Genomic DNA, 24,199 nt, shown 5'->3' on the forward strand with positions numbered 1-24,199 from the left:
TTCGTCCCGCTAATCTCTGATCCAGCTGTCTTTTATAATGCTAAATCCAAGCATTTCATTGTTACTTTTGTTGACGATTGCCTGCTAATAGGTCCTAAATTGCAATATATTCAGGATTTAAAAGCCCGTTTTAACAAAATATACGCATTGGAAGACAGGGGCCCTGCAGCCTATTTTCTAGGCGTTCAGATTATAAGGGACAGGCCTAACCGCCTGCTTTGGCTCCATCAAAGTCAGTATATAGAGGAAGCATTAGCAACGTTCGGATTAGCTGATTGCAAACCTATTTCTGTTCCCTTACAGCCGGGTGTGCTAAAATATAGTGGGGGCAAACCCGTAAATGCGCTAGAAATCAAATTGTTACAGCGTATTATCGGCACCCTAATGTATTTAATGCTATTAACGCGCCCGGACATCGGTTTTGCGGTTCAATGGTTATCTCGTTTTTTAACGAAAGCCACTACAATCCACTTAACGGCAGCTAAAAACCTACTTCGCTACTTAGCAGGTACTAAATCCCTAGCAATCTGCTACGGAAATAGGGTAATTAAAGCTAATTTACCACCTAACTCTTTGATTGGGGGTTTTAAAGGCCTAAAATTACTTGGTTTTAGTGACAGCGATTTTGCCGGGGCTAGGGAAGATTCAAAATCCACTTACGGATATTTGTATACCCTATCTGGGGGCCCTATAACGTGGAAGTGCAAAAAGGCTAGTACTATAGCTTTAAGCACCCCAGAAGCCGAAACCGACGCCTTAGCGGAAGCCCTGCGTGAAGCACAGTGGCTTAAAAGCCTATTTACAGAGATTGGACTACCTGTAAAAGGCCCTATTGCAATATTTGGAGATAATACAGGCTCTATAGCTAACGCACACAACCCTACGCACCACCAACGTACTAAACATACGTTATTAAAATTTCACTACGTAAGGGAGTTAGTTACAGAAGGATTAGTGACCCTAAAATACCTGGAATCCAAACAAATGCCCGCTGACGGCCTTACAAAGCCCCTAACGCTTCCAATTCACAAGGTTTTTTTAGAGCTTATAGGGTTAAAACCCCTGTAAACTTAGTTTTTACCTATTGAATTGTAGGGCACCTAGTTAGTTCGTTAGCTAACTACCACCATTTTTCTCCTTTGTTTGCAATTATTGGATTTTTGTTAGCCCGACACCAACCGATCTACCCAAACCTACCCTGCTCAGGTTGATTATTAAGCAACTTATACCGACCTTATACCCGAAGTCGAATCCGAATTTAATTAGCTCGCGTTTTGGGCGACCTAGCGATTTTTAATCTACCCTATATATTAAACTTTTCTGGGATCCACAACAACGAACAGCCAGATTAGCTACCTGGCTTAGTAGTAAGTTCCGTTGGTTATAATCTGTAGGTCGTGGGTTCGAATCCGGGGGTTGTTACAATTCTGGGGGTCTTTTTCAATTCGGGGGTTCAGTCAATCGGGGGTTTGGTACAAAGGGCTTATTCATCCAGGGGGTTCGCACCGGGGGTTCGAGTTGGGTTGGGACACAAGGGGGAATTTCTTTTGTTTTTTTGTTTTGGGGGTTTTATTTTACGTACTTTTCTTTTCCGACTTTATTTTTGGATTAAGTAGCAAAAGAGAGGGGGTGTTAATTATATGCATTATTTTGCATGTAATAAGCCCACTTTTATTTGTATATAGCCAATTTTATTTAGTGCCGAAGTGGAGTGGGGAATGGTGGAATTCCGTTACTTTGTTAATGCAGGAATGCAATTTAAAGGTCAGCGAGTGGGGTTAGCTACCCTGTACCGGGTTTAATACCCACCCTGCACCTGCGAGTCAGCTACCCTGTACCGGGTTGAAAATTTCACCAAGTCAACGTTTAAATGCAAACCCAGAGATGGTTTGTATGCAAATGAGGGTGTTTTTTCAAAAACCCATACAAATTAGTTTTTCGGAAATTCATTCGCGGCACCGGAACCTTTTCTGGCGTGCGGACCCCCACTTCGATGTCGGAGAGTATGTAAGGGAAATAAAGCAAAATCTCCCCCAACCAATTATTTATCAGTACCAAAATTATAGTGCATTTCTACCTATTATTCAGCGCTTTTAGCACTGGTTATTTACCACGCCGCACCTAGGGTTTACCCCTATATCCCCTGTTAGCACCATTGTTAGTAACACCCCTATCTCCCTGCAAGCCGCGAGCATGTACGCCCGCCGCCGATCCTGCCGACTGTACGCCGTAACCTTGAAACAGATTGATGAGGTCCTAGCCGCCGACCCCCAAAATAGGAACGGGCCGACCCTGCCCGAAACAATCCGGGAATTCGCGGACGTATTTTCCCCGCAAGAAGCCGAGAAGCTGCCCCCACACCGACCGTCCGACCACCATATCCCGCTTATAGAAGGAAAAACGCCGCCGTTCGGCCCCCTGTACGCCATGTCCCGCGAAGAGCTGATAGCCCTTAAGGAATGGCTGACCGCAGAGTTGAAAAAAGGGTTTATCAGACCCAGTTCGTCATCCGTCGCCTCGCCCGTTTTGTTCGTGAAGAAGCAGGGAGGAGGGTTGAGGTTTTGCGTGGATTACCGCGCGCTGAATAACATTACCGTAAAAGACCGTTACCCGCTGCCGCTAGTCCGAGAGACCCTGAACAACCTGGCCGGCATGAAATTCTTCTCGAAAATCGATATCGTTTCCGCTTTTAACAATATTCGGATTAAAAAGGGGGAAGAATACCTGACGGCATTCCGCACGAGATTCGGCTTATACGAGAGCCTAGTCATGCCTTTCGGGCTAACGGGAGCCCCCGCGACGTTCCAGAGATATATAAACGACTCCCTGCGCGAATACTTAGACGTATTTTGTACAGCCTACCTGGACGACATTTTGATTTATAGCCGCACCCGAACAGAACACGAAGAACATTTGAAACTCGTACTGGAAGCCCTGAGGAAAGCCGGGCTATACGCCAACGCCGCGAAGTGCGAATTCTTCGTGACGGAAACCAAGTTCCTGGGCCTGCTGGTCGGCGTCGAAGGCGTAAAAATGGACCCTGAAAAAATCACCGCTGTCCTGGACTGGCAAACACCCAAAAAGCTTACTGACGTACAAGCATTTTTGGGGTTTGGCAACTTTTACCGGCGCTTTATCCGAGATTTCTCAAAGATCGTAGCCCCTTTGACGAGATTGACCAAGAAAGACGTCGCATTCGAATGGAATAGCGCCTGCGAAACCGCCTTCCGACTGCTGAAGAGAAAGTTTACCGAAGCCCCCGTACTGGCGCACTTCGATTGGGAAAAGGATGTGATCCTGGAGACCGACGCTTCCGATTATGTTTCTGCGGGAATATTGTCACAATACGGCGACGACGGAATACTCCGCCCCGTCGCGTTCTTTTCGAAAAAACACACAGCTACCGAATGCAATTACGAGATTTACGACAAAGAATTGCTAGCCATTATCCGCTGTTTTGAAGAATGGCGCCCGGAACTCGAAGGGACGTCGTCCCCGGTCCAAATAATTACGGACCACCGCAACCTGGAATATTTCACGACGACGAAAATGCTCAACCGCCGACAAGCCCGATGGGCCGAATTCCTGTCAAGATTTAATTTCCGTATCACCTACCGACCCGGGAAACAAGGAGCGAAGCCCGACGCACTAACCAGGAGGTCAGAGGATATGCCTGAGGAGGGGGATGAACGACTTAAGCACCAAACACAAGTCGTACTGAAAGAACACAATTTACCTGCCCGCCCCACCCGGTTACAACCCATAATCCGCCAAAACAAACCCCTATTGCCAAGACACCTGATAGAGCTACTAGACGCCGGATACGAATCCGACCCGATAACGCAATCTGCCCTAGAAGCGTTGAGGACAGGCGCCGACCGCCACCCCAAGCTGCAATTGGCCGAATGCGAAGAACGATCCGGCTATTTGTATTACCGCAATAGACTGTACGTACCCGATTCGAATAATCTGAAAGCCGAGATCCTGCGCCGCTGCCACGACTCCCCCGTCGCCGGTCACCCCGGCAAAGCAAAAACCTACGACCTGCTGTCCCGAGAATATTACTGGCCCGGAATGCTACATTACGTATCATTATGGGTAAAGAAATGCCAGACCTGCCGCCGAATCAACCCGTCCCGCGAAGGCCACCAGGGCCTCCTGCGACCCCTGCCCACTCCTGAACGCTCATGGCAACACCTGTCGATGGATTTTATCACACATTTGCCGCAAAGCAACGGCCACGACGCCATCCTAGTGGTCGTAGACCGCCTGACTAAGATGAGACACTTCGTCCCTTGTAAAGGGACCTGCAATGCCGAGGACACCGCCAACCTGTACCTACACCACGTATGGAAACTACACGGGTTGCCCCTGACGATAGTTTCGGATAGAGGCACCCAATTCGTGTCGAAGTTTTGGAAACACCTGACAACCCGTTTGAAAATCGACAGCCTGCTATCCACTGCTCACCACCCCGAGACTGACGGACAGACCGAGCGTTTTAACGCGTCCCTGGAACAATATTTGAGAGCTTATGTGGCCTACCTGCAAGATGATTGGGAAAGTTGGCTTCCCCTCGCCGAATTCACAGCCAACTCCCACAAGTCCGAGACCACCGGAACCTCCCCGTTTTACGCGACTTACGGATTCCATCCCCGCATGGGATTCGAGCCGGTACCCCTGAACCAGCCTTTGCCCGCCCAGCGGGATGCCGAAAAGCTAGCCGCCCGAATGGAAGCCATTCTGGAACAAGCCCGCGCCGAAATGACCGCCGCCCAAGCCCGTTACGAAGAACAGGCGAACCGACACCGTACCCCGGCCCGCCGGCTTACCGTCGGCCAATATGTATGGTTAGACGCACGGAACATCCAGACCGCCCGCCCGCAGAAGAAACTGGATTGGAAGAACTTGGGACCCTTCCGAATTTCTGAAGTGATTAGCCCGTACGCCTACCGTTTGGACCTGCCGTCGTCTATGAGAGTACACCCTGTTTTCAATATAAACCGACTAAAACCTGCTGACGTTGAGCCCCTGCCGGGCCAACAACCTGCACCGCCACCCCATTTGGAAGTGGAAGGTGAGAGAGAATACGAAGTCGAAGAGATCCTCGACTCCTTTTGGGAAACCCGCGGCCGAGGAGGCCGCCGGCTGAAATATATCGTCCGTTGGGCTGGATATAGCGAACCCACGACTGAACCTGCCGATTACCTGGAAAACGCTGCTCAATTGGTAAAGAATTTCCACCGTCGATACCCCCATAAGCCCGGGCCCCGGCCGTGACGGAGCTCGGCCTGGAAGGGGGGAATACTGTCACAGACCTGAAGGACAGCCACTGGGCTGTCGCTTAGTCATGACCCCTGTCACGTGAAGGCGCGAGGGCCGAGCGCCTCGCGCGCGTATATCTACGCGAAATCTCTGCAGTCTCCGATATGTAGCTCCTCGAGCTACGTCTTCGTCAACAACCACCTGCTACCCCGTACCTGGAAGACTAGATAGCCAATATACTCTGTCCTGTTACCTGATCGCCCGCACCTACCTGTCCGCCCTGCCTGCCCGTGACAGGGTATGAAAAAAATATTTGGGAACCCTTTAACCATTTCCAGGATTGCCAGGAACCGTTCCGCCAATATTATTAGGAGTTGGATTTGCGAGCAAATTAGCCAAAAAAAAGGACGATTTAAAAAAAATACCACCTACCATTTCCAAAAATTAAAGGCCGATTAGGATTCGAAATTATACCACCAAACGAATTTATAAAAAAACGATTAATATGCAATATAAAATAAAAACATCAGAAAAACAACGTATTAACGGAATATTGCGCAAAAATATTTATTTTATCCAATAACGAAAGATTTAAAGGATCTATCGGGAAAATCGAATCCCAGACAAAATTGAAATCCGGAAAAAGCGATTCCAAGGATATTTTAGGCAAAATTTCGGCTAATTGTCGACGCTTTTTCTATTCCGTTTCCTTACGTTCCACCCGATTTAATTCCTCCAAATTATTAATTCCGCGAAATACAATTCGCATTATTTTTTCAAACCACAATTTCTTTTATTTCCGCAAACGAAATAATTTCAATTGTTTTTCCTAAATTTTCTGCTGCTCCGCCAAAATATCTTCCTCCAAAATTTCAATTTCCGCATCCAAATTCGAATATTGCCGACCGATATTGCGCAATTGGACGTTGGATACCCCCAATACGTTGCAACCAAACCGATTAACACGAAAATATTTAATATAACGAAAAAAGTTTTGCGGCGAAATAGCGCAACGTATTATGCCGCGCGATTTATAATAAAAATAAAAAGGTATATCCACGGAATAAGGAAGGAAAGACGCAAATAGAGCGTGGCGACGTTCCGTCGATAAGCGACCAAATTTTGATTTAGCGACGCGATTAGATATGGCGCAAAAAAGTTAGCCAAAAAGGAAAAAAAACCAAAACAGGGATTAAAAAAGTACGGATTATTTAAAAACCAAAGGAATTTGGCCAAAGGAAAGGAAACCTGATATTACGACCAAATAATTGGGCCGGTACCAAAAAGGCCAGGTGGGGTTATACCCCTTTTAACGACATTCGCCCGAAAAAGATACCGACCGGCAAAATAACAATTACCTAAGGATAAAACCACGAAATTTTACGTAATTTTACGTAACGGCCAAATAAATGGATTTTTATAATTTGTAAAATTTCAATTGAAAATTACAAATTAAATAAATTAAAAGGGATTATATTCGGAATATAGTCTATATAAGGCACGTTTATTACCATGTAAATAGATTCGATTTTAGGATTGTTTAGCAGCAATTAAACTTTAATTAACCTTAATATTTATTTGAAAACGATTATAATTTTACCCCCAGTCGTTGAAAACCCCAGTTACCCAGTCAGACGCTCAGTTGCTTTAACCCACTGTACTTTACCATAAGAACAGGTTACCCGATACCTTGATCGTAACACCAAGGCCCCTGCGCACGCATGGAATTTATATTCATTCAGGGGTAATAATATATATTTATACAAGCGAAGTCCGTATTATTGCCATTGTTAAAATATTTTTGGCTTTTCGAAGAGCTGCGTCAAAGTTTTACATTAATCTTCTTATAGCCTTTTGTAGTTGAACAATTGAGATGAAATAATTAATATCCAATGCAGGTATACTACTGAGGCTTATTGGGGCCCGGATTCATCCTGGGAGGGTGCGTAACGGCGACGGAATCTATTTGTTGTGTGTATCCTTTCCTCCGAAAGTATGAGCACCTTCTCGGTGGTATGGTGAGGGGTTACGATTTTTAGAAGCTGAAGAATATAGTTTGCGCAGAGCGGAAACTTACATGACTGCTGCGACTGCCTTCGGCTCAGGACAGGAGATCGATTTGCCGACAACGAACCAAGTAATGAATGACGACAGTTTGGGACAGAGCCCCTGACGCGATTCTGCATCCAAGATTCTTGTGTGGCCGAGAGGTCCACGAGGGAAGGCTCCCTGCTGTGCGCTATCTTAGGGCAATCAAATCAATATGCAGGGCGTCGAGCAGGGGATAGTTTCGCACCGAGAGTCAAGACATTGTGAAGGAGCCCAAATTAGAACCCCAGTGGCCTGACGACATGATAGAAACTGGGGTCAACTTTTCTTACTCGGCGCAAAGCAATGCATCTATTTTCTCTAAACAAAATAAGTCTAACCACTCCTTCCGTTTGCATTGGAACCCATTCTTGCCAATCTTTCCAAGGCGAAAGTCAGTGAAAGCGTAGTCCTGCCTTTCTTCGTCGGTAAGCAACTCGCTTATCTTATCCTAGTTATATTTCCGTCGGTGCTTATTTGGTAGGTGTCCCAATGTTTAATATGAGACCAAGGGATAAAATCTTTTACGGCAATCTCTGCCTCAACCGCCAAGGTATATGGTTCTCCGATCTTTTTATATTCTTCAGCGATGTCGAGAACATTTTTGAGACCGGCCGTTTTAATGTAATATATATATGCCGTCCTCCCTTTTTTGTGGCGTCCCAAATAGCCTCTAACCCATTCGTAATCGGCCGAGGTTGAAATCCACGGATCTGTATTATGCCCAGGGTTGCCAGGTTCCATTGGCACGTGCTGTTGAAAACTCATGGAAGAGTCTTTGGGCTCACCGAAAAAGCCGCCGCGACAATGGAAACCGCCCCAGCCTTCTACAATTGAAGGGTCGCTGCCAATACCCCGGTAAACTATAGGTGGGATAGCAGCTGCGGCAAAGGATAGCAGAAAACTAAAGTTGAGCAAAGTTCGGACCATTTTGGGGGATAACAAAGCAGCGAAAGAAGGGTTGAAAGTTATGGAAGAGTAAGTTGAAGTAAAAGATAGAGAGAAAGTGTGGGTTGCGAAGTTATTAGAAGCCGACAGGACTTATTATAATATATGATGATTAAAGAGGGTCTTGTGATGTAAAAAAATCGTCCTTACTAATCGGATATGCCGGACAGTGCTTTTTTTTTTTTTTTTTTTTTTTTTTTTTTTTTACCCTAGTAAATAATTAGACAAGTTTGTTCTAGTAAACTGACCTTTTCTTTTCCACCTACCTAGTCAGTTCATATTTTGTATTACTAATTCGTTCTAAAGAATTGTTGGTATCTTTAAGGGGGCCCACAACGAACAGCCCCCAAGTTTAAGTTGAATTAAACGTGGATAAACTCTTGATTCACGCGAACAGGCAGAAAATTTGCGACTTTAAATTAAAACCGAGTTTGGTTCCAGAGTACACGCTAGTCAGGAGCTAATCGGCGATCCCGCTAATCTTAATTTAATTTAAAAAGATTAAGCGCCGCAACTATTGACACGTACTACACCAGCTACCTGGACGTCTCGCCTAGCATTTTACGTACGAAAAATTCAAACTGTCTCCGCTGTACGTAACCAATTGGCTCTGTCGAGCGACCAACGGTATGCTCACCCCCCGGAATAAGAATTAGCTCAAAGTTCTTATCCTCTCTCACAAGCGCATCGACAACCTGCATGGTCGAAGCCGGGTCCACGTTGGAATCCTGCTCGCCACTAATAAGCAGGATCTGACCTTGGAGCTTCCCAGCGTGGTCGACGCCCGACGCCGCAGCGTAGCTCTCGTCGACTGGCCACCCGAGCCACTGCTCGTTCCAGCTAATCTTGTCCATGCGGTTGTCGTAGCAGCCAGCGTAGGCGACGGCAAAGCGGTAAAAGTCGCCGTGGAAGAGCAGCGCATTGAGAGAGCTCTGCCCGCCTGCGGAGGCGCCGTAAATGCCGACGCCGCCACTGAGGTTGTAGCTAGGGTCCTGCGCAGCCACGGCGCGATGCCAAAGGATGCGGTCCGGGAAGCCCGAGTCGGCAAGGTTCTTCCAAGCGACGTCGTGGAAGGCCTTGTCGCGGTTGGCTGTACCCATGCCGTCCATCTGAACAACGATAAAGCCGAGGTCGGCCTGCGCCTGCATGCCAATGACCTTATCACCTCCAGAGTGGTAACCAAAGGGCCAGAATGTCTTGGGGACGAAGCTGTCATGCGGGCCGGCGTAGATGTTCTCGATGACGGGGTAGGCCCTGCTCGGGTCGTAGTCATGAGGGCGTACTATCAGGCCCCAAATGTCGGTCATGTTATCACGCCCCTTGGCGACAAAGACCTCTGGGGCCCGGAAGCCGGCAGCCGACAGCCGGGAAATGTCACCCGTCTCCAGAACCTCTACCAGAGACCCATCGGCACGATGCAGTTCCGAGATGGTGGCAAGATTAACGCGGGAGTATGTGTCGACGTAGAGTGACATGTCTGGCGAGAATACGACTTCGTGAGAGGCATCGACTTTGGTGAGACGCGTTAGGTCTGAGCCGTTGAAGCTCACCCGGAAGACGTGCTTGAAGTACGGATCCCTGCCCTCGTCTGCATCGATGCCGTTGGCAGAGAACCAAATGAGGCGCTTTACCTGATCAACCCCAAGCACGTCGCGCACCAGCCAGTCGCCCTTGGTGATCTGTTCCATGGTCCCATCGGGAGTGCTGACGAGATATAGGTGGCGCCAGCCATCGCGCTCCGAGATCCAGAGCATCTCTTGGCTACCATCGCCAATATCGTAGCGATAGCGACGGTCGGCGTAGACAAAGGTGTCAGCATCCTCGGTCACAATTGCCCTGGGTGTGCCGGTCACGCCGTCCACAGCAATCACGCGTGCCTGGGAGTGGCCACGCTGCTGGTAATCAAACACAAACTCGGAACTGTCCCGGCGCCAGACGGGCCACGAGAGTTGCCACGGTGTAGGGAACAGCTTGGACTCGATCTCAATGCTCCCAAGCTGCTCGCCTACATGGAAAAGCACCGGCTGTTCCTGGTCAATGTCGTCGCCCGGCTTGGGGTAGAGCTGAGTGTGCACTTTGGGCTGCTTCTGTAAAGTCGGTGCTGCTTCGACGCGGACAACCTCCCGGGCGAAGCCAGGTCTAACACGATAGACGACGAGCTTTTTCGAGTCGGGTGACCAGACAATCGTCTCAGGGTCGTAAAAGTCATCTGCAGTGCCGTCGTTGCTGAGGCGGGTGGGAGTGCCAGTGCTACCAGCGGCGCGCAGCACGACATTGTCTTGTTGCACAAACGCTTCCCAGAGACCGTTGGGAGAAATGCGTGGAGGATTGTTGGCGGGCACCTTGAGATCACGCACGACGCCGAAACCACGAGGTCGGTTTCCAGGCCGCGAGGGTGGTTGGCTGCACCGATACGATTCTGCCCCTCCTCCTTCCCCAATGGTGCACATCCAGTTTGACCCTCCGACGGACACCAGTATGGTGCTGTCGTCATTGTCGGAGCCATAGGTAAAGGTCTGGAACGCTGGCTTTAGTGCCTCGTGGGTAGTTCCAGTCGCCTCGGTTAAGGCGCTGGCAAGCTTGATAGCATCAAAGGGGTCGCGGCGCCTGAGAGAATCGGAAAAGACCTCGACGAATGCAAAGCCGTCGTCGATGGTCTTGCGGTAATGCAAGCGCTTTCCGCCGTGCGACCATTGGGCTGGGTCAGCAATGTCGCGCGTCAAATACATCCAGTCGGCCCGCAACGAGACAGACCTGTCGAGGTCGGGTTTGGCTGCTGCGACCGTGACCGTCGACTTCGTAGCTAAGAGAAGCGCAGCTCCTGGGAGAGCCGATAATATCTTCATGGCTGTGGTGATGCGGATGCCGCATGCGTCCTACAATTGTTGGATTGTAACTGATCACCCAGCACGGGTCCTGGCAGCCCCAGAAGCAGACATTAAGCTCTTATCTACAAAAACCAAACTACCTCGCAAGATGCTTCCGTGCTGGGCTGCTCTAGTTATCAACTGCTTATAAACATGCCCCGGCGGGCAATCATGCTTTTGACCCCAAGAATATCCCTGGTTGCTGGGGTAGCACCACCACCACCACTACTCCGCATTTGCAGATACCGTCGTCAGCCTTGGCGAGAGGGGTTGTGTAGGGGGAAAAGATAAACATCCCAATCGACGAGGGGGCGATAGGGATTATTGACCGGACTTGGAACGCACCAGTAATGTCGCGCCCGATATTTTACGGCCTTCTTTTTGATCGGTCTCCTCGAGCGAGATGAAGCTCTCGTGGTCGGTTTCCTGCAGTTGCGATCACGCATAAACTGGACTGAGCCGCCACCGACAGGTTGTCAAGCCTCGGGAGACAGGTTCAATACTTTGACTGGCCCGACACGCACTGTCACGCCGTAGCTTCGGTGCAGCTCATCAGGCGCTTGATCCGAATGCCGCTTACATGCTTTCACCGCTCGCCAGCATCATCTACTTACCCTGCCTTGAACAGCTCTTGAGTGATGTCCGGGTCATTTAGAAATTTGGCGCCACTGCGAATCAAAGTTGGAAAAACAGAAAGCGCAACTGGTTACAGGTGCTGCATCTTGTGCTGGAACCATTGTATTCAAGTTTTTACCGATAAAAGTCAAGTCAATTGACAAAAGCCACAGGCTGTACTATCGGTAAAGCTTTTGTTTGGCCCGTTTCGAAAAAAAAAAAAAAGGAAACCGGAAACAAAGACCATTCCCCCGAGCATACTTCTAAGCACATCCAATAAATCCAGCCTCGTTTCCGGAGAAACACGTTTTCTGGCTGTTGGGGACAAATTTCTGAACCGAACGTCCAGTATTAAAGTTTGTGAATCGATCACACCCACCCTTCCCTCCATCGGGATCGAAAAAGTCATTGCGTGCGTTGATACACTAAAGAAAATGTCAGTTATAAAGAGTCGACATGATTGTGTAATATCAGGTAGTAAGACTTACGCAAAAAGAGTTTAATCCGGCATTTTTGCAAGTCAGGGAGGGATCCGCTACACCCGTGGGGGCGCAACAGATGTTTCCTGTTTCGGGAATACTTGGGTCTCGCGGGGGCGCATCTGGTTGACTTTGTTGTGGAAAGCCGACAAATAATGCCATCGCTTTTGTAGCAACCAGACCAACGACAAAATAAAGGGTTGTAAAAGCTCGCATTATGCCGATAAATAAATGGATAAAATTTACAGAAATTTGAAAGTAAACTGCTAGTATTTTTTTAAAAAAAAAGATGAAAAGAAAAGTTGGAACAAGTCTATAACCAGTAAAGAACAAGTGAGTTGAACTATCTTCACTATATGTAAATTTCACGGGGGTTACAACGCTACATATACTTTACTATAGCAAACTCTATTAACTATTAGTCAGTTATACTTAGAGTTTTAACTTTTGAACGTTTAAATGTTTAATTTCTATTTTCTTCTTCTAATTTTAGCACTCTCTTTCTTCAACCTTTGAAACGATTAATCTTTATTTACAAATCCGCATTTATTTATTTCCTGGTATTAATTGGGTATAGTTCGTCAGGTCCTGAGCCTGGTAGCAAAAGAGCTATTTGTTTGATTGGCAGCATTCAACGCAATCCCCCAAGAATATCTTTTCTACAATTGTATGCTGGGCATCCTTATCGCTCGGCAGCTCTGCCACATTTATTTTTGTGCAACAGTAGGTTGTAGAATTGGGCAATACGTTTCAACGTATCCGGAGGACCCATGTCGCTTCAACCTATCAATGAGCTAGCAGAGCTGCAGTGAACCTTCTCAACTCCGGTCCCTGCATGGACAAATGTCTTTGGCGCCAACAGTCGATCCTGCGCCAGTCGGCCAGGAACTGAGCGCAAGATTCAAAGCTTGTCTATTATTTAGCATTAAAATAAATAGAGGAGAGGTCATGTGTAATTGTTCTGCATGTCTTGTTACTTTTGCTGGGTACAGCACTTGAGCAACCATCAAGTCGATAATCCACTGCTTGGAGAATTTGTTTGTGCCGTCAGGTGCATGGTAGCTGCTTCATAATCATGACGTGATCGGTACCGGAAAATGGACACAACTTAACATGCCACTTTACCGTACAGGAAAGGCTCGTATTTTCGTTACGTACTCCGTAGTACAAGTTTGTAATTGGACGTGCGCAAAAGAAAATCCCGAGCAAACGAATCACGATGGGGTTCTCGCTTTGAGTTGAACAACCGGAACTGCCGAAACACATTCCAGCGAAGCCAAAACATGATCTGCAGGAAAGGGACAGCGTTCCGTAATGCCAAGCCTGCCCGGGGTTTTGGCTCCACTCGCAACATTTATCTACCAGGCTACCCTACCTATGAAAATTGCTCTCGTTCCGCTGTTCTGAGTTGTTCATTTAGGAAAAAAAAAGAAGGCTAACGGATTGCCAAAAGCTTGTTTCAACTTACTAGTGACAAGCTCATTGAAAGCGCGACGACAAGATGGGATCTGGCTGCTGCTCTGGGGGCGACTGCGGAGGTGGACAGGATACACCGGGTCCTACCCCACCTCGTCATGACGGGCCCTCGATCGAGTCTGTACAAGCAAACAAGAACAACAATAACAACAACATCAACAACAACAACAACGACCGAAATGACGAAGAGGATGATCAAGGCTGCTGTGGCACCGAAGGCTGCGACGGCGACAAGGCTTCTCGTGGTTTCCTGGAAGCAGCCGACGCCACCGCCGCCGACGATTGCGACGACGAGACCTGCTGCGCTGCCGATAACGCGTCCATTGCTCCATCCACCAAAACCCTCGAGTGCTGCAACACCAATGAGGAGCATTGCGACGGTCAGTCCCCAGCCAAACAATGTTTCCTGTTTCCTTTTCTTTCTTTCTGTTTTTTTTTTTCGGCTAGCTGACAATCCAGCTCATCACAGAGAAATGCATTATTGCTGCCGCCGCCGCAGAGTGCGAAAAGACATGTGACGACGACTCTGCTCATGACGGTAAGTGATTTGTGTTTTAAAAATTCAATATAGCAAGACAACGAACAGTCGAATGCGCGAGAGAAAACTGACCCAAGCACACGGTACACAGCTGCCTCGGGCCATGAGCACGTTCACGACCAGGACGGCCGACACGGGACTGCCTGCAACTCGCACCTCGCCAAGGCCTTTGAACAGTACAGCGCCTACCTGGAGACAGCTCGCTGCATCTGCCGCAGCATCCTCGAGCGCGGTTTGCCTGCGGCTGCCTGCTGCAATGAGCAGTCGCAGCAAACCAAGCTTGCATCCTCGCACAAGGACAAGGCCAAGAAGCACAGCAAGAACAAGCATGGTCACACTCACGGGGCAGACGGCGCCCACGCCGAAACCACGGCCCACGGCCTGCACAAGCACGGCCATTATGGTATGAAGCACCGTGCCAAGGCTACTAAAAAAACCACTGTCGACCACCACCACCACCACCGTCACAATGACCAGTCAATTGGTCAAGTCAAAGAGGTCGACGAGGAGTCCGACTGCTGCGGCAGCGAGCACGACATCCACACCGCACAGCCTTTTGTTGAGAAGCACGGTGCCGGCCTGAGTTCTGTTCGTCAGGGGGAGAGAGATGTCGAAAAGGATGCCGCTGGGCTCGAACACATTTCCCTGGTTGTCGACGGCATGACCTGCTCCGGGTGCGGCAGCAAGATGGAGCGCACCCTCAAGGCCTCTTCGGCAGCCGTCGGCAGCGTCCGTGTCAATTTCGTCATGGGCAGCGCCGAGTTCAGCCTGGACCCCTCACATGGCGTCAAGGCCGAGGAGATCATTCGAATCGTCGAGCGCGGCACCGGCTTCCGCTGCGCCCGCATGTCCGACGGAGACCAGACCATCGACGTCCTGGTGGCCTCGGTCCAGGCCTCCACTGCGCTGTCTGAACTCCAGCTCCCAGGTGTAACGCAGGTCGTCTCGGTCGACAAGAAGCGCATGCGTCTAACTTATGATCCTGCCGTCGTCGGCCCGCGGACGCTGCTGGAGAAGATTGGCGAGCTCTCGAGTGGGCTGGCTCCGAATGATGATCCATCCGTGTCCAGCGGCCGCAAGAGATTGTATGACCAGCTCACAAAGACATGCGTCGCTGCCGTTCTTACGATTCCGGTGCTTGTTCTTGCCTGGGGAAAAGAGAGCGTGCATGTCGAGCCCCTTACTAGCGCGGCAGTGTCGATCGCCCTGGCCACTCTGGTGCAGATGGTTGCGGTGCCCGACTTTTACAAGCCTGCAATCTCTGCCCTGGTCCACTCTGGCTCGGTAGAGATGGACATGCTGGTTGTTATTAGCATCACCGCCGCCTATGTCTACTCTCTTGTGGCTTTTGGATTCCGGGTCGCTGGCCGCCCGCTCGAGACGGAGGAATTCTTCGAAACGAGCACTCTGCTCATCACCCTGGTGTTGCTTGGCCGCCTTGTTGCTGCGTTTGCCCGAATGCGAGCCGTGGCCGCCGTGTCTCTGCGATCTTTGCAGGCCTCGACAGCGCTTCTCGTGGGACAAAAGGGCGAAGCACCCGAGACGGAGATGGACGCCCGTCTGCTCCAATACGGCGATCGTTTCAAGGTCCTCCCGCACTCTACCGTGCCCACCGATGGCATTGTGACAAGCGGCGTCAGCGAGGTTGACGAGTCCATGCTTACCGGCGAGGCGGTGCCGGTTCCCAAGGAGCGGCACAACACCGTTGTCGCCGGTACTGTCAACGGATCCGGAACGCTTGTGGTCCAGCTCACGCGATTGCCGGGCAAAAACACGGTTACCGACATTGCCAAGCTTGTCGAGGAAGCTGCAAACTCAAAGCCCAAGATCCAGGACGTGGCTGATCGCGTGGCTGGTTGGTTTGTCCCCGTCGTCACCGTAACCGCCATCCTTGCGACCATTGTTTGGATCATCGTAGGCATCAAGGTGCGCTCGTTCCCGGCAGACCGGGCAGTTGCCGATGCTGTCACGTATGCCGTCGCCGTCCTCGCCATCTCCTGCCCTTGTGCTTTGGGGCTCGCTGTTCCCATGGTCCTCGTGGTGGCTGGCGGCATTGCTGCTCGCGGCGGTGTGGTCATCAAATCAGCCGAAAGCACCGAGCGCGCCCGCAAGGTCACCGACGTCGTGTTTGACAAGACGGGCACCATTACCGAGTCCGAGCTTGACATAACCGAAGACGAGTACCCCCTCAACCATCTAGTCACCAAGGCAGACGCTGCCGCCATTGCCCGTGCGGTCGCCTCTGGAAACAAGCATCCCGTCTCCGTCGCGGTGGCCAAGCACCTGGAAAAGCATACCGCGGCGGATCTGACAGACGTGCATGTGGTACCGGGATTCGGCATCGAGGCCAAGTACAAAGGCCTCGTCGTGCGCGCTGGCAATCCGCACTGGACCCAGACTGAATCGCATTCGACGGTCGCCCGCCTCCAGGACCAAGGCATGACCATTTTTGCCGTTTCCCTTGCCGATACTCCGATTGCTTTCTACAGTCTTCGAACCCGTCTTCGTGTCGACGCCGCCGCCGTCGTGAAGCAGCTACAGCGTCGTGGCATCTCGGTGCATCTCGTCTCGGGCGACCAGAAGCGAGCCGTCGAAGCCGTGGCTGCTCAGGTCGGCATTCCCCAATCCAACGTCGCGAGCCAGTACACTCCCGCCCAGAAGCGCGAGTACGTCGCCCAGCTCATGGCTCCGGCTTCCCAGCAGACGCAGATGCAGAACCAGAAGCAGCAGCCCAAGGTTGTTATGTTTGTAGGTGATGGCACCAATGACGCCGTCGCCGTAGCGCAAGCCGACGTGGGTGTACAATTGGCAGCCGCGGGCGCTTCTGGCGGGTCCAAAGGCGCTTCGGCGGCCGCCAGTGAGGTCACCCGTGGTGCCGCCGACGTGGTCCTTCTCTCGGGCCTGGGCGGGGTTCTCTTTCTGCTCGACATTAGTCGCTCCGCCTCCCTCCGCATGAAGTTCAATTTTGCATGGTCTGCCGTTTACAACGTCTTGGCCATCCTTTTGGCCTCGGGTGCGTTGGTTGCGGTTCGCATCCCGCCTGCCTACGCGGGATTGGGCGAAATCGTCAGCGTACTTCCCGTCATTATCGCGGCCGCGACCATGTTTGCTGCCAAGAAGGGCTGTGCTGATGGCAGCTGAAGTGCTCGAGGGGACAAGATCTTCGGAGATGACCCACTCTAGAGTTCAACACCTGGAGCAGACCATAGAAGACGGACGGTTTGGCGCGCGGGAAGGGTCCAAGGGTCTCTTTTGTTGATTTGAGTGGATGGTGCTGGTTCAACACTTGCAATGTAGCTTCTTTTTCTTTGTGTCTTTTTTTCTACTTGCGTTTGTCCTTGCTTCATTTATTCCATTTCTATTTCTAGGACTAGGTTGTGAATCGCGACTTGCCAAGGCCAGCTGAACCCCCTCCATCAGCTGCGACTGTTCCCAGTCCCCGCCGCTCTTTTACCAACAGAATAAAATCAAGAAATTTGCTTCTTTCTCTAATTTCCTTGACAGCATTTTTGCACTCTCATTTGCAAGCATATGCCTAGGAACTATAATGTCAGACCTTGCCCCAGTCTATATCGAGTCTTCGGACCCACGCGCAAAAGCCACCGTCACCTTGCACACGCTTTGCGACACCTGTCGACTGATATCTCAAGAACTAGCAGGCGGGGCAGGTTATGCAGCAGGCGGATCACGTTGGATCAGACATCTTCACCATGACGAACTCCACCACAGCAGCTTTGCTGACTTGCAACAAAGTGCTGCGGCATGCCACCTATGCTCCATCATACTGAGTAAATGGACTCATCGTGAAGCGCCCAGTCACAAGTCGCTCGATTTCAAAGATTGGGATCCCGCTCGACCTTTGATGGAAAAGTTCGTCCTGAGGTTGTTCGACGGCATGCTCAACTCACGGCCTTCAATGCAACACATGTCAATCGACGGCTACGGCATTAAAAATTTCAACGCTCAGATAAGCTTTCATTGGTATAGGCCAGACAAAGAAAAGTCGATCGAGTACAAAAGCTTGCGCGAGTCGAGCGACAAGGCGGATCTAACAACAGCGGGAGACAAAACCTTTGTGCTTGCATCATTTTGGCTGCAGAACTGTCTGCAGAAGCACGCAAAATGCCGCAAAGGGCAGGAACCAATAGGCAGGTCGAGCAACCCGGCGAGGCTGCTTTTCCTCGGAACGCCAGGTATGGTCCGCGTGGTTGCGGTTCCGCAGAGGGCGACACGCAATCGACCCATGCCGCTGTACATCACCCTGAGCCACTGCTGGGGAGGAGCTTCGGTGCTCAAACTTACATCTGCCACCAAACAAGAGCTCGCCAGAGGAGTCGCGGTCGATCGCCTGCCCAAGACGTTTCGAGATGCGATAGATTCTACGATACGTCTGGGTTACCAATACATCTGGATTGACTCGTTGTGCATCGTCCAGGACTCGGCACAAGATTGGGCACAGCAGTCAGCCATCATGGGCCAAATCTATCGCAGTTCTGTCTGCACCATCGCGGCGACTGCTTCGAGCAACAGTCTCGGGGGCTGCTTTGTGCAGCGTAAGCCATTGTCGCATGACGACTGCAGAATGGTCGAGAAAGACGGCTGGGTGGCATGGGCGCGGGCCGATAAGGAAGAGGCAGAGCCCGACTCGAGGCCCCTAGATACTCGTGGATGGGTGTTTTAAGAGGATCTGCTTTCGCCACGCACTCTATCCTTTTGCCACTCTGGAATCGAGTGGTCGTGCCTCGAGAGGAAGGTAAAGGACTACGCCTCGTGGGAACGACTTGCAGACAGGGACCGCATGGAAGAGCATCACCGCTTTGGCATGGACACGGCCAAGGCCGACTTCAACGATCTGTGCCTCGAGTTTTCCAACATACTCAGCATTGAAGCAAAGCACTATCCTTCCTTTCATGCACGGTGGTGGGAGCTTCTGCAGCGGTACTCGCGACTAAACCTGACATTTGGGTCCGACAAGCTGGCGGCCGTGCATGGCGTCATAGAGACATTGGCTTCCTATACGGGTCTGAAGAGTGTGGGTGGCCATTGGATGCAGATGCTACCTCATGATCTTTTATGGATCGCTGGGTTTAGCCAGTACGACAGGCACAGCTGTGTCCGGCCGCCAGACTACTGGAAGAGGGCGCCGAGCTGGAGCTGGGCCAGCATTGACGGGCCGGTGTTGTTCGTTTTCCTCCCGAGCTCGACGCACCAGCATGGCAGGGATGCCGAGAGGTACAGCACCGATCGACTGATAGTGGCTGAGGCAATCGAAGCGACCGCACCACCCGCAGTCCAGCCCAGGGGCAGTGTCGCCACGCCGGGTCGCATAGTCATATCGGCCCCCCTATTTCGATGCAAATGGTGGACCAACCGACCGAGACGGCCATTCTACCCCGGTGGAGGCCGGACGTGGTGGTATGCAGACGACAGTTCGGTCAAGTTGTGGGGTAGGGATCTGTGGTTGGCCCTCCTCGGTTATTTGGGGTCTTAGAGGCGACGCGCCGCGTTCGTCCCAATGGGCCTTTCTGGAGTTCCATGACCTTGTCGATCTACTCCGAAAACAAGGTACCGAGGTTCGGGTCCGTTGGTGCCCTGGGCACCAGGGAATCCCGGGAAACGACCGGGCTGACGAGCTGGCCAAGGCCGGCTCCGCCGGACCGCCGGACCCAGACCCGAGGGCTCAGCAAACCACGTATAGCGGTGCCGGCACGGTCCTCAGAGCCATTCTTTCGAATATAGAGAAGGACTGGTGGCGTAAAGAACTCTGTGAACGGTCCCCCGCATATAGGGAATGGAAATTCCAATACACACCGAGAAAGGAGCCCGAGGAACTGCGTTTGCCAAGACCCCTACTGGGCCATTATTTGGCCATGAGGACCGGCCACGGCGATTTCAAGGCCTACCATGACCGTTTCAACCACCAGGATGCAAACACCTCGTGTGCCTGGTGCTGGAAGCGGACCTCCCCTGAGCACCCGGTGCACTGCCGCTATTCGCGGGCGGTGTGGAGAAACTGGCCGTGGCCTGATAACGACCGGCCGGCCGGGCCGCCAAATCGCGCCCAACGCTGGAAATTCTTCCAGACAAGCTTCGGGCAACCGAAAAGCTTTGAGGCGTTTTCGATAGCCACCAACTACTTCAGCGCCCGCCCCAGAGCGGCCCGCCAGCGCCCCGCGCGCCACGAACGCACTTTACGCCTAGGGACACCGATCGTAAACGACTCGAACTCTGACGAGGAATAGACTTACTGCCTTTTCACCCACACTTCACGGCACAAGCCGTCAGACGAACCCTCCGTGCACCTTAGGCACGGGGTCGCGTCAGTGAACTAACCCCCTAAGCAGGACCGGGCCCGAACCCGGTCAGGCACGATCCGCCTCTGCCCTCCTTGTTTTCCCCCTGTGTAAATAAAGAAGATAGAACGCGCGCCGAGATACCCCTCGGGAGGTTGCTAACGGCCGGCTAACAAGCCGGGCCGAGCCCGGCGTTAACTAATACTACTACTACTACTACTACTGTGGTTGGCCCTGATATTACGAACAAAGAGGACAAATGATCACCCGTGCGACAGTCCGTGGGGTGAAGGCACCATGGACCGTGTCGAGAGGGGAGTCAAGCTGGTGATTGATGAAGGTTTAGTGCTGGCAAGGAAGGGTGAGCAGTTTGACTTTGAACGAGTAGGGCTATTTTCGCAGCAGTATTGGGAGGATGAGTCCAGAAAAGACTTTGTATTTTTCCGCCAGGATGGAAACCAGCGGACGGAAATTGTCATCTTCTAATTTTCGATGAGGCTATTTATTATAAGCGTATAAAATATGCGACGGATCCGAAGGGACGGCGCTGGCTCTCACAATAGCCGTGACCCCATGCGCGGAACAGGAGCCTTCACCCGTCACTCGAGGGCTGGAGATGAATATGGAGGCTGATCCTGATCACGTAACTGAACTGGAAAGCGACGTGGGATATAACCAGGCCATGCTGCATTTCCATCGGGGGATGCAGGTGCGACCGCGTTGTTTGCGCGGCGAGCCTGCCAAATACCCCGGGCTAACGACACCTCCTCGAGCAGAAGCGCACACAAGCTCGGGCCAGAGGCAACAATAGCTGCTATAGCGACTGCTGGGAGGCGTTTCCGACATGCGACCAAACAGTTTTTGTGTGCGGTGCGAAGACCGAGGGCTCGGACAAAGTCAAGACCGAGTCTTAGGTCTGAGAAGGCCAACGTCGGGCTACCTACTGCCGAGGCCAGGTGGCCAAGGAAGCCGGCTCAAGACCTAAATTGCACCAAGCTATGGCGATCAACAGAAGCAGTCGAAGCCAAGCCGCCTTCCGACTCTCAAGACCCACAAGGCCCACAATGGCGTTTCTGAAGTACTACGAAGTATGTAAAAAATTTCCCCTAGTTGACAAGACGAGCTCTCCATAACTCTTCTGTGCCGATTGCCGGGCAAGCGACCAAGACAGCCAGCAGGCAATTGACTGCAAACTCCAATGCCGTTGAATCCCAGACGCTAAGTAAACCGTACTAAAGATCGACCGCTAGAACAAACATAAAAACCACCGCACCTCTTGCTAGCCTCCGACGACCGTTCCCGTAATTACCCCATTCCCGGCAGTTCAGTCCGCAACAGCATCGGAGATGCACACCGCCGCATTGGAGCTACTCCGCACCCGCCATCCATACCAGGGCCTTTTTTTCTCCTTCAGGTTCAACAGCTTGGCTGAGGCTGTTGTCATCCTGCATCACACTAGCCGCGAGACGCGGCCAGTTAAGCTTACACCGCAGACCATGATGCTACTGTGGAGATCATTTGAGGCATAGAAGGCCCGCAACAAGGCAGCAGTGGATGCGAGATTCAACTGCTCTCCAAGCTCTCCAACCCACTCTCCGCCTTTTTCCCCCGGTTTTCCCCCGGTGTTTCCATGGCCTTGATTCTCCATTATTACCCCGCATCCCCACGCCGACGATGGAGCTAATGGAGTTCTACGGTGATTATTCCTGGGCTGCTCCAGAGCAGAGCATACCTAGCAACGAGCATGCTGAGGTAGGTAGGTAGCCATCGCGATTCACATATAAACGACATGCCTCTTTCCATTCCACCAGTTGCCGCTCCTTCAATCCCATTTGGGCATCAACTTTGCTTATCCTAGTGACCCGTACTGCCAAGATGGAACGCGACGAAAAGACTTCGGTCGAGATGCGCGAAGCGCAAAGCGCCGAGAAAGTCTCGCCGCCAGCTGCGGCCCCGGCTTTCGACTTTGCTTCCCGCGACCCGGATCAGCTTGCAGAGCAAAAAAAGAAGCTGCTGCGCAAGGTTGACGGGCGGCTGCTCCCCCTTCTCATCCTCATGTACCTGTTCAACTTCCTCGACCGGTCCAACCTGGCCCAGGCGCGCCAAGGCACTCTCGAGGCCGACCTAGGCATGACCGGTACCGACTTCAACCTCGCCACTTCAATCTTCTTTATAGGCTATCTGCTCATGCAGCTGCCTTCCAACCTGATCATCACCCGCGTGCGTCCGTCGCTTTACCTCGCCGGCGTTACCGTCTTGTGGGGCGTTGTGTCGGCTTGCAACGGAGCGACGCGCAAATTCACCGACCTCATCGTCGTCCGCTTCTTCCTCGGATTCGTCGAGGCTCCCTTCTTCCCCGGCGTCATCTTCCTCATGTCCAGCTGGTACACTCGCGCCGAACTCACGCGCCGTGTCGCCTGGTTCTACTCGGGCAGCGCTTTGGCCAACATGTTTGGCGGTCTGCTGGCTGCAGGCATCCTAGGCAACATGCACAACACTCAGGGCATTGCCGGGTGGCGATGGCTTTTTGTAAGTATTGGCCACAGTAATACTCGAGAGAGTCAACTGCTAACCCAGAAAAAAAAAAAAACAATTTAGATTATCGAGGGCGTCGTCACCGTCTTCATCGGTCTTTGCGCTGGCTACTTTCTACCCGACTACCCGCAAAACACACGATGGTTGACAGAGGAAGAGCGGGCGCTGGCTTCGTACCGTCTGTTGGAGGACATTGACGAAGCGGATGAGGCCACGGCAACGAGCGTCTGGCATGGCGTCAAGCTGGCTCTCAAAGACTACCGCTTGTACCTGTTTGTCTTGCTGCAGCATCTCAGTCTGCTCTCCCAGACCTTCCAGTACTTCTTCCCAAGCATTGTCGGGACTTTGGGCTACGGCAGCATCGTCACATTGCTGTTGACCGTACCTGGTAAGTGGCCTGTCCTCCTTTCTCCGCCTGGGACACCATCCTAACTCCACATCAATCCCACTCAGTCTGGTTCGCCACCTTCCTCACCACGATAGCAGCCACCTTTTCGGCGTCGCGGACCAACGATCGTTCGCTGCACATTATCGGTCTGATGCTCGTCGCCACCGTCGGCAACGTTATCGCGACGGCGACAAGCAACCTGGCTGCGCGTTTCTTCGCCATGTTCCTAATGCCCATGGGCTCCGTTTCAGCCTTTGTCATTATCGTGCCCTGGATCGCCAACTCGTTTCCGCGCCCGCTGGTCAAACGCTCCGCGTGTGTCGCCATCGCTAATATGATTGGTAACACTGCATCCGCCTACGGAAGCTACATGTACCCCGCGTCGGCGGCGCCGCAGTACGTCCCTGGGGGTAGCGCAAACGCGGTAATTAGCCTAACGGTTGCGATACTGGCGCTCGTGTTACGGTGGTTGCACCAGCGCGAAAACGACAAACTGGAAAGGGCAGAGGTCGAGGCTGGTTCCGGGAATTTGGCTGAGACGCAAACGAAGTCTGGGTTCCGGTTTATATATTAAATAATTTAAACGCTGCGAAAAATTAATTCAAATATATTCTATCCATTTTTTTTGTAACTCTAATATTATACGCGCAACTGATTTTAATATTAAAATTAAATTTGTTTTTAAAATTGTTTTGAAGTTTTTATTT

At 51.6% G+C, this 24,199-nt stretch overlaps 6 protein-coding genes across 6 annotated transcripts; 4 read left to right on the top strand and 2 right to left on the bottom strand.

The window, feature by feature from the left end:
- Window positions 1-7,794: 7,794 nt before the first annotated feature.
- Window positions 7,795-8,283, bottom strand: MGG_16989 (uncharacterized protein; the record flags this gene model as incomplete). Its single annotated transcript, XM_003713206.1, has 1 exon — window positions 7,795-8,283. The coding sequence occupies one exon, from the start codon at window positions 8,281-8,283 to the stop codon at window positions 7,795-7,797; it is 489 nt and encodes a 162-aa protein (XP_003713254.1).
- Window positions 8,284-8,695: 412 nt separating this feature from the next.
- MGG_10942 (peptidase) lies at window positions 8,696-11,355 on the bottom strand. Its single transcript, XM_003713207.1, has one exon. It carries the CDS (start codon window positions 11,145-11,147, stop codon window positions 8,838-8,840), a length of 2,310 nt encoding a protein of 769 aa, XP_003713255.1. The 5' UTR covers window positions 11,148-11,355; the 3' UTR covers window positions 8,696-8,837.
- Window positions 11,356-13,763: 2,408 nt separating this feature from the next.
- MGG_10941 (cation-transporting ATPase pacS) lies at window positions 13,764-17,417 on the top strand (the record flags this gene model as incomplete). Its single annotated transcript, XM_003713208.1, has 3 exons — window positions 13,764-14,118; window positions 14,208-14,276; window positions 14,368-17,417. 3 exons carry the CDS (start codon window positions 13,764-13,766, stop codon window positions 17,415-17,417), a joined length of 3,474 nt encoding a protein of 1,157 aa, XP_003713256.1.
- Window positions 17,418-17,811: 394 nt separating this feature from the next.
- Window positions 17,812-19,493, top strand: MGG_16990 (uncharacterized protein). Its single transcript, XM_003713209.1, has one exon. The coding sequence runs from the start codon at window positions 17,824-17,826 to the stop codon at window positions 18,955-18,957; it is 1,134 nt and encodes a 377-aa protein (XP_003713257.1). The 5' UTR covers window positions 17,812-17,823; the 3' UTR covers window positions 18,958-19,493.
- A 1,373-nt stretch (window positions 19,494-20,866) lies between these two features.
- Window positions 20,867-21,646, top strand: MGG_10939 (uncharacterized protein; the record flags this gene model as incomplete). The annotated part of the gene is made up of 3 exons (XM_003713210.1): window positions 20,867-20,930; window positions 21,109-21,278; window positions 21,428-21,646. 3 exons carry the CDS (start codon window positions 20,867-20,869, stop codon window positions 21,644-21,646), a joined length of 453 nt encoding a protein of 150 aa, XP_003713258.1.
- A 483-nt stretch (window positions 21,647-22,129) lies between these two features.
- MGG_10938 (phthalate transporter) lies at window positions 22,130-24,066 on the top strand (the record flags this gene model as incomplete). Its single annotated transcript, XM_003713211.1, has 4 exons — window positions 22,130-22,325; window positions 22,428-23,098; window positions 23,264-23,492; window positions 23,558-24,066. Exons 1-4 carry the CDS (start codon window positions 22,244-22,246, stop codon window positions 24,064-24,066), a joined length of 1,491 nt encoding a protein of 496 aa, XP_003713259.1. The 5' UTR covers window positions 22,130-22,243.
- Between the last annotated feature and the right edge of the window lie 133 nt (window positions 24,067-24,199).

This window comes from Pyricularia oryzae, chromosome 3 (genome assembly GCF_000002495.2).
Source record: "Pyricularia oryzae 70-15 chromosome 3, whole genome shotgun sequence".
NCBI lineage: Eukaryota > Fungi > Ascomycota > Sordariomycetes > Magnaporthales > Pyriculariaceae > Pyricularia > Pyricularia oryzae.